At 45.5% G+C, this 9,331-nt stretch overlaps 2 protein-coding genes across 2 annotated transcripts; one reads left to right on the forward strand and one right to left on the reverse strand.

Moving 5' to 3' along the window:
* The first annotated feature begins 898 nt into the window (after positions 1-898).
* On the forward strand, positions 899-3,363 carry LOC119317696 (probable amino acid permease 7). Its single transcript, XM_037592183.1, has 4 exons — positions 899-1,061; positions 1,635-1,968; positions 2,054-2,286; positions 2,388-3,363. The coding sequence occupies exons 1-4, from the start codon at positions 950-952 to the stop codon at positions 3,110-3,112; spliced, it is 1,404 nt and encodes a 467-aa protein (XP_037448080.1). The 5' UTR covers positions 899-949; the 3' UTR covers positions 3,113-3,363.
* On the reverse strand, positions 3,227-8,597 carry LOC119317697 (ADP-ribosylation factor GTPase-activating protein AGD12-like). The gene is made up of 9 exons (XM_037592184.1): positions 8,431-8,597; positions 6,394-6,495; positions 6,178-6,262; positions 5,771-5,846; positions 5,448-5,611; positions 5,239-5,368; positions 4,984-5,100; positions 4,761-4,856; positions 3,227-3,749 (listed from the first exon to the last, which is right to left on the reverse strand). The coding sequence occupies exons 2-9, from the start codon at positions 6,443-6,445 to the stop codon at positions 3,471-3,473; spliced, it is 999 nt and encodes a 332-aa protein (XP_037448081.1). The 5' UTR covers positions 6,446-6,495; positions 8,431-8,597; the 3' UTR covers positions 3,227-3,470.
* Positions 8,598-9,331: the final 734 nt, after the last annotated feature.

Genomic DNA, 9,331 nt, shown 5'->3' on the forward strand with positions numbered 1-9,331 from the left:
CACCGGGTTCGGCCTGCGGCCGCCGGGCAGAAAAAAGGGCAGAACCGACGCTTTTCATCGTTCTGGGGGCACGACTGGGACGTTTTTTTGGCACCGACGCTAAAAAAGTGGTCTGGGGGGCCTGTTAGTGACGCGGCTGGGATGCTGTAAGCAAGCATTGGAATATTTGATACCTGACCAAGCTCGCTCTTCCAAATTGATGATGAATGAGTGATATGTTGGTGACTGTACGGAGTCCACTAGAAAAAGGTTGTTTTTTTAGTACAGAGTCCACTAGACCGATTTTTCATCAAACGGCACAGGAGGCTCGCTAGGTCCGACTGCCTTTGATACTTCCTTCGTCTCAAAAAATGTCTTTACTTTATATTAATTTTATATTCTTTTCATTAAGAAATATAAGAGCTTCTAGATCATTATCTAGTGATTTAACAAATGTTTTTATATTTCTTTACAAAGAAGGTACTCCCTTTCTCTCAGTTTATAAGGAGTGCGCGTACCTCTAGGTCGTCAATTTGACCAACCTAATACAAGTCATATATTACAAAAAATATACCAATATAAACTTTAGATGTTCTATTTTTAAAAGGTATAATTTTTGTTTTATATAGTTTATATTAGGATGATAAAATTGGCAAACTAGGTATACACGTAGGACTTGTAAACTGTGACAGAGGGAATACTAAAGTTGGTATATAAAGTAGAAACATGGAGGGAGTACTATCCAACTGTGGTGTGGTGGACTCCGGATCGGGACAGGCCAAGGTGCCCGCCATCAGCACACTACTACTGACGTACTGTACAATTCTGTGTTGTTTTGTGGTTTTCAACTACCAAACCCACCAGTACAAGGGATTTCTTTTCTCCTTAGTTATATAATGAAGCTGATACGCACAAGCCAAGTCTCTTGGACAATTGTCAGAAAGAGGACATAGGAGAGGATAGTGAAGCCATGGGAGGAGGGGGAGGAAGAAGAGGCGATCGCCAAGCAGAGCCGCTGCTTCGGAAGCTCTCAGGATCCTCTTCGGATAATTCCTCCGAGGAGCATCCGGTGAAGAGAACCGGTAAGTCCCTGCGTCAAGATTGTAATTGCATACCTTGTTTTTATACCAGATGATTCGTCAGAAGCTATGTCATGAGCTTCCAAGTTCCAAACCCGGCCCCATGTCTGAAACTTCCGATTTTGATGTGTTCTTTGCATTGTACATCCAGCCAGCCAGCCATGTAGTCTGTTGTTCCACATGATCCATGAACTATCTTGATCTACATGCTGGTAAACACCCCCAAAAATCTGCCATGGCATGCTCGAAACATGTAGAGGGCACTCGTTCATGGCCATAGCACATCCAGTTCGACGGTGCTCAGGTCTCAGCGAGAAACTAGGAGAGCTGCCGGTCACTGTCAGTGATGACAGTGGGTTCCACTCTGGGCCTGGCCGGCCACAACAGCGACGCGAAAGCATAACCACAATTCCAAACGCATCACAACTGCTCCGGCGCGTGCCCCTCTCAGGATGACTTCACACCCCGGCGTGAGCCGTCGCTTGCTTGCACGGCTAGACAATAGGCATGATGTCTAATTGTCTATGTGTGCATCCTACCGACGGGGAGTTTTGATCTGTGAGGCTTCTTTGACAGGCACGGTATGGACGGCGATGGCGCACGTCATCACGGCGGTGATAGGCTCCGGCGTGCTGTCGCTGGCGTGGAGCGTGGCGCAGCTCGGCTGGGTCGGGGGGCCGGCGGCCATGGTGCTCTTCGCCGGGGTCACCGTGGTGCAGTCCTCCCTGCTCGCCGACTGCTACATCTCCCGCGACCCGGAGCGCGGCGCCGCCGTCAGGAACAGGTCCTACGTCGACGCCATCAGGCTCTACCTAGGCAAGAAGAGCCAGATGTTGAGCGGGTTTTTCCTCGGCTTCAGCTTGTTTGGGAACAGCGTGGTGTACACTCTCACCGCGGCCGCTAGCATGAGGTAATAAACTTGTGATTACTTTTTTCTTTTTCTTTTCTTTTTTGGGCGGGTAGACTTGTGATTAGTTGGTCATTATATTTTGCAGGGCGATTGAGAGGGCCAACTGCTACCACAGGGAAGGCCAAGGCGCGCCGTGCTGCGCCGCCGGCGCCGGCGGGTCATCGGAAGCCTACTACATGCTCCTGTTCGGCGTCGCGCAGGTGGCGCTGTCGCAGATACCGGACTTCCACAGCATGGCGTGGCTCTCCGTCTTCGCCGCCGTCATGTCCTTCTTCTACTCCTTCATCGGCTTCGGCCTCGGCGCCGCCAAAGTGATCGGTGCAGAAACCATAGCACAACGCTCCCGCCACACGCGCGTACGAACAACGAGACTCGCAAAAGGCAAAGGATTCTGACGACGGCTCCTCGATTTCTTTCAGAGAATGGAGTCATCAAGGGCGGGATCGGAGGCGTCTCCCTGGTGTCACCGACGCAGAAGGTGTGGCGCGTGGCGCAGGCCCTGGGAGACATCGCCTTCGCCTACCCATTCTCCCTGGTGCTGTTGGAGATCGAGGACACGCTGAGGTCGCCGCCGGCGGAGAGCCAGACCATGAAGAGGGCGGCGAGGGCGAGCATCGCGGTCACCACCTTCTTCTACCTCGGCTGCGGGTGCTTCGGCTATGCGGCGTTCGGGGACGGCACCCCAGGGAACCTCCTCACCGGCTTCGGGGATCCCTACTGGCTCGTCGGCCTCGCCAACCTCTGCGTCGTCCTCCACCTCCTCGGCGGCTACCAGGTGTACGCGCAGCCCATGTTCGCGCTCGTGGAGCGGCGGTTCGGCGCCGGCGTCGTCGACGCAGAGATGCCGCTGCTCGGGCGCGTGAGCGTGTCCAGGCTGTGCTTCCGCACGGCGAACGTGGCGGCGGCGACGGCGGTGGCCGTGTGGTTCCCCTACTTCAACCAGGTGGTGGGGCTCATCGGCGCCTTCACCTTCTGGCCGCTGGCCATCCACTTCCCCGTCCAGATGTACCTCGCGCAGGGCAAGGTGGCGCCGTGGACGGGGCGGTGGCTCGCCATCCAGGCCTTCAGCGCCGGCTGCCTGGTCGCCTGCGGCTTCGCCTCCGTTGGCTCTGCCATGGGGGTGTTCGGCCCCGAGAGAAGCTAGCTGCGACCAACTGAGCCAAAATTAATAATCTCTACTTAGCTAGGATATGTATAAATGGGAAAGATATAATTCAAAGGGGAACACGCCGGAGGTATTTTAAGCACCAATGTGACATTAGCAAACACAAGAGTTTTAGCTTCATCTCTGCACGATACATGTGTCCTTTTAATGTGACAATACAACATGCCGAATCACATGGACAAATTACAAGACATTGTACAGCCTTCATTTTTACACATTTCGGCCATGAGGAAAAGCTAAGCTTCGGTAACTAGATAGGTTTCGAAGCCATCCAGCATAAATAACAAAATATTTATGCTTTCTGAGTTAACTTTGACAGGGATACAGCGAGGCTTATTTAATCTAGACGAGCCCATTCCAGTTCTAACTCCATCTCACCTGATTCTACGTTCTGCAGCTTTAGGTAAACTTCCTGCTTTACCTTTCCCGACGAAATATTGACAATGCTGTCGCTCAACAGGCAATTGTCTCTGGTCATGAACCACCTTCCAATTTGCATGTCCGCGTGACGCGACGGGTCTCCAAAGGCCATAGCAGCTGTGATCATTGGCTTCAGATCTATCTCTGCTTCCCCCATGATATCGTCAGCAGAGAAAGTGTCGTGATCATACACTTCCTGGAAACAGTAAGATTGTATCAGGGAGTGAGAAAAAAAACATTGTCTTGCCTGATTTGTTACTGTTTGCAAGGACTACATGAATTTATTAAAGAGTTTCTTTTCTCACATATGTGTGTGCTTCAATGATGAGCTATCATTTGAGACATCATGAAATCTCTGTCGAGAACTACAATTTGGTAACATCATAAGATATTCAAACATGTGTACCCTACCATACCATACCAGCCCATTGGACACAAAGTTTTCCAGTCGGACAAGTGGACTACAGTTAAATGCATCTGAAGTAATAAGGAAGCAAATATATGAATCTTTGCGCTTCCACTGCACAGAAATCTTGACAAAAATGATGATGTTCATAAGGTGCTCTTCATCATAGAATCATCCCTTCATCTCGTAGTTGGTTCACTAACTAAGGCACATGTCCATAACTGATATTGATGCAACAGAAACTTATCGACAAGGTATGTTGCAGTTGAAATATGGGAATGTTAATGTGATCGAGCCAGCTATTTATTAAACTCTTTATTTTGGCATTAATCAAGTACTAATAGTTAACTAGGTTTGCAATAGTTAAAATCTGCTTATATATAATTGACTGAAGTGCATCATAGGTCCTCAAACTGTTTCAGAAGTGTCATGTAGGTCCTCGAACTATGAAAATCGCTATGTGTGTCATCCAGGTCCTCAAACTATTTCAAAAGTGTCACGTAGGTCCTTGATCTATTTTAGAGGTGTCACATATACACACACTTATTGCACTTCAAGGATTTTTGAGGACCTAGATGACACTGTTCATAGTTTGAGGACCTATATGACACCTTCAACATAGTTCGAGGACCTAGGAAGCACTTCACTCTATATAATTGAAATCAAGGCAAATACAGTAAGGTTTACTGTTGTTTTACACAACTTCAATCATTGATACCTCGTATGTGCTTCACTATTACATGAGTTGCATGTGAAGAGAAACAAAAAAAAATCTAGAGTGAATAGTTCCATCAAACTTACAAGTTTTAAAGGTCCATAATTTCGAGGAACTGATAGATTAAGAACCTCATTCCATACCGGGTTCAGGTCACTCGCTTTAACTGTTGTTTGAGCCTTCTGCATTTAGAACCCAATAGTTGATGTTTTCAGAACAGGTCACCGTAACAAACACAGATTACTTTTTGACCCAAAGATGATGCCATGGGCATTAATCCTAGGAAGTGACAAGGAAATGAAACTTTACCTGCTCTCCAAGACTTAAAACAACATAAGGATCACTTGTAAGCATATCTCTGACCGCCAACCCAGAACCTTTTACCACTGTAATGTTCAGTTGTCCAACAAATTCTCTTGTATCTTCCTGTGACCATTTGTAAGGGTAAGATTGATTACAGTAATGCAGCTTCAATCAGATACGCTCAATCTTTCCAGCACAAGAAAGAAAGAGTTGCATAAATCTGTACAACTGTATCATCTATGATTCAGCACGAAAACTTACTGGGGCATGCTTCCTTGAAGTGCTAGAGAAACTATTATCCACACTGTTCAGAGAATTGGTAGATTCTAAACCTGCCTTTGAGCTAATGCGCAAACTTGGCTTCAGAAAATCTTGTGTTTCATACTTGGCTCTGTATATTAATTAAGAAAGATAAAAGATTAATACTGAAATCCTGATGACATCAGAGTGTGAAGTGGAGCAATTACCACCTTATAAATTTGGTACGATATTCCATTGGTGAGTCTGGTTTAGGTTTTGGGTGATCTTTTGGAAGAAAAGCCTCATAAATTGAATTTGCATATGAGTTTCCACCAACCTCAATCATGGAGTCAATATCACTATCAGACCAATCATCCAAAGTTAAAGACAAAACCTGACACAAAGAACAGGTGAAGAATAAAGATAAATTGAATGTGTCCTTACATATTAGGTACAACCAGGAAAATAATGAAATAAGATCCACATAGGCCTATTAGTGGAATTAGTCGGGAGAGACAAAGGTGAGAAGAAATTTATTGATGTGATAAATTACGTTTGAAATGTCTTGTCCAAGGGCCCTGTGGACGTCTCCACATTTTAAGCAAAGAAATACTCCGATATTAGAAGACCTGAAATGCACGGAGGTAAGGTTAAGATAGAAGCAATGCAAGATCAAACGAAGGTTCCTAGCTTCAGTGTGCTGGCACTGTATTATGCACCACGAGTATGATTTAAGAACTATGTGTATGTCACATAACAAACCTACTGTACAATTTATCTATGTAAAATGAATAATCATTCTGTAGAAAATATATACTCCCAACGTTTCTTTTTACTCCGCATATAAGTTTTGTCTTAAAAGAAACAGAGGGAGTACAACACATCTCTCTTTTGACATGGAAAACAAGACAAGTGTATGTATATAATTGATGCCTTAATCTGTGCAACAAAGGCACTTACGCCCATTTGGGGTCAGGTGCACTACAATCAGCACACACTCGATTGTCACTTTTCAGCATGAGATCCTTCAACTTTCGTGCTTTGCCTGGAAAAAAATAGTAAAAATTCTTGAAGAACTTGCATCTGATATATCAGTTATCAGGACCTCCTATGGTTCTAGAATAATAATGATATGAGATATGGCATATAATGTAGTAGCTAGAATATGTTACGCACCTACGACAGGCCTGTTCAACTTGATCGGTTGGGAACGATTAGCAGCACTCATGTTTGAAGCGAACTTCGGATAACTCACAACAACAAAAAAGATTTATGTGCCTGCACAAAACATAGAAGGAGGAGTCAATAATCGAATTTAAAATCAAAATAAAAGGCCACAGTAAAACGTTTGTAACCATTTTCAAGTTGCAAACATGATAATATTTTTTATTTTTCTCTCACGAGAATGCATCTTCACGACGCATGACAAGTCGGACTCCAGGCCCTCAGCACAACATCAGGTAGCCTAGTTATTATAATAAAATTTAAAGCATACAAGATAGCTAGTTTTGGGCCGTAAGCCCGTAACAGTTTGGGAGTTTAAGATGCCAAGATCAGAAATTTCATTCATCAAATAGCTTCCATGCATTCTCATTTTTGGCAAAAACTAAACTTGCGCAAAATTTGCACATATATGTAACTCAAGATAAAACACATATGTCAGCTGGCATATAGACAATGGATCCATAGTGCCCATCTGCCTAGTCTCATTTGCTTATTATTTTTAGCATTAGTGGAAACACATACGGAAATGCTAGAAACAGATACAGAAGCAGATAGTGTCAAATTGTGTAGGAGACAAATATATGAAAGCAAATGTTAGTCTGGCAGCAAAAAACCCTTCAACTGTGCAAACAAAAAAAAATCTAGTTCAATTGGCAGGGATTCACTACAAAGTAGTATAAAATTGTGCATACGTTTCTACCTTCTGCATCATAACAACAAAATACCACACACATATATGTTCAAGCCGTCTCAGTTTCTGTTTATGAAAAAACTCGCTGATTCCCTTTTTTCCCAGAATGGAGCTGAGGCAGAAACATTCCATAGTGTTTTCACCCTGGGAGGAAACATTCTACAGGTGCATGAAAAGACCAGCAGAACGTACTAAGCCAACTCAGGCTCAGATTGTGGTTACTGAACTGTAGTAGACCTGAGTTTATTTTATAATCTGCTGTGGAAAGCATCCACAAAACTAGAGATATGTTGGTTACAGAAACAACAAAATAGACAAAAGCTGGTTGGATAAGCTGGCTGATCATAATCCATCGAAATGCCAAATGCAGCCTCAATCTTCCACGATAAAGGCTGGTTGGTTAAGCTGGATTATTATAATCCATCGAAATGCCAAATGCAGCCTCAATCTTCCACGATACAGACTTAACACTTGGTTTGGCTTGGCTCGGCCAGGCCACCCCAATGAAACCTGACCGGCCAGCACACAGAAAGACATGTGATATCAGGCTCAAAACATACACGTCGGTTTTAGATCAGGTAAGATGAAATACCCTGTGGAATGCACAGGACAGATAGACACCATTTCAACGAGGCGCTGAAGTTGTCGGTGGAAAACTCCAACCATGGTTCGAACTCTCATATTCACATTAGTCGCAGATCTTGTGAGATAAGCGGATTTGTCACCGGCCTCTTGTCAATTGTAGGCGTGTGCGTGTGGTTTGCAAGCGTAGTGGTGCGCCCCACGTGTATAGATCTCCCTTGTGATCACGGAAACGAAAATGGGCATGGTGAAATTCGTGCAACGAGATGAATGGGGGATTCGTATACAGAAATCGCTAGGCTCATCAATCGTCCCCGATTCCAGGCACCTTGGACCTGAGATCTTCCTAATCTATCGCCTCGAACTCCACATCAAACGGAGTACCAAATTCATGGTTGCATTCCAATCCGTAACGAGGCGAAATGGCCGACGGATCGGCAGAGGAAACAATAAGTCAAACGCAATCAAGCGACCACGCCACCGAACGGGGCCCAAATCAAACGAGCCATGCCATCAAACAAGCCTACCAAATCGGATCGAGCAATCAAACGAGCCATGCCATCAATAGCCTACGAAATCGAGCCGCATCGGCCCGACGGCGCGGCGCCACATTCCCTACCTCGCGGATCAGGAGGCTAATTGCATCTGGGGATTCCAGAACGGCCCAAACAAGCGGCACCAATCATTCATCGGCTAGAAATGAAGGGAGGACGAACCGGGTGGGGGATCGCGGAGGGCGGCGTGGGCCGGTACCGCCGGCGGCTTCGGGGGATGGGGTCGCCGGCGGCGGTGGAGGGATCGCCCCCCGGCTTCGTCGCGCTGGCTCGCGGGCCTGTGGTCGCGCAAACGAAGCACGGCGACGTGAGGGGAACCAGGTGGCTTGGGGTGATGCGGGGATCCCGTGTTTATTATTATTCTCCCAGTAGTATATTTCTGTAGTTTTGTCTCGCGGTGGATTAGTGGACGGTCAAGGCGGCCATTGGCCATTCCCACGCCCACCTGACCTTCTTTTGCCAGGTGCCCTGGTTGAAACGCTCCTGTGCTAATATTTTTCTCACCTTTGAAAAGGACAAAGAGTGAAAAAATGGCGAAAATGATGGGTATTCAAAACCAGTTTCTCATATTATTATTATCATGTTGTTTGAAGTTATTTCAAAACAATACATGAATAAAACAATTGGTATGCCGAAAGTTTTCTTTTTAGTACAGTATATACCGAAAGTTCAAACATGTAAAATTTACAAGAAAATACACGAGCGGTCATATGTCAGATCTTCCAATAAATCAGAAGGTCCAAGCGGATAGTTTGAACTGGGTAGATATAATCGAACTATCATGAATAGCCGTCTAGTTTCTCCATCACTTGTAACTGATTTCAACGACGATGAGAATGGTTTTCCACTGCTCTCGTAATGGATGGTTTCCCGGTTTGTTGCTATAAGCGTTGTTGGATTTTTTTTTAACCTCTGATCATGGATATCATCACTAGAATAACATTGGTGGCGGTGGAGATTGCGCGTCTGAATTTCGCTATCCTTGGGCATTACCCAATGTAGGCCGATTGTCGTCATCAATGTGATTTTGAAGTTAGTGGTCATGCCATATGCTTTTAGACTT

Source organism: Triticum dicoccoides, chromosome 6A, assembly GCF_002162155.2.
Source record: "Triticum dicoccoides isolate Atlit2015 ecotype Zavitan chromosome 6A, WEW_v2.0, whole genome shotgun sequence".
NCBI classification, from domain to species: domain Eukaryota; kingdom Viridiplantae; phylum Streptophyta; class Magnoliopsida; order Poales; family Poaceae; genus Triticum; species Triticum dicoccoides.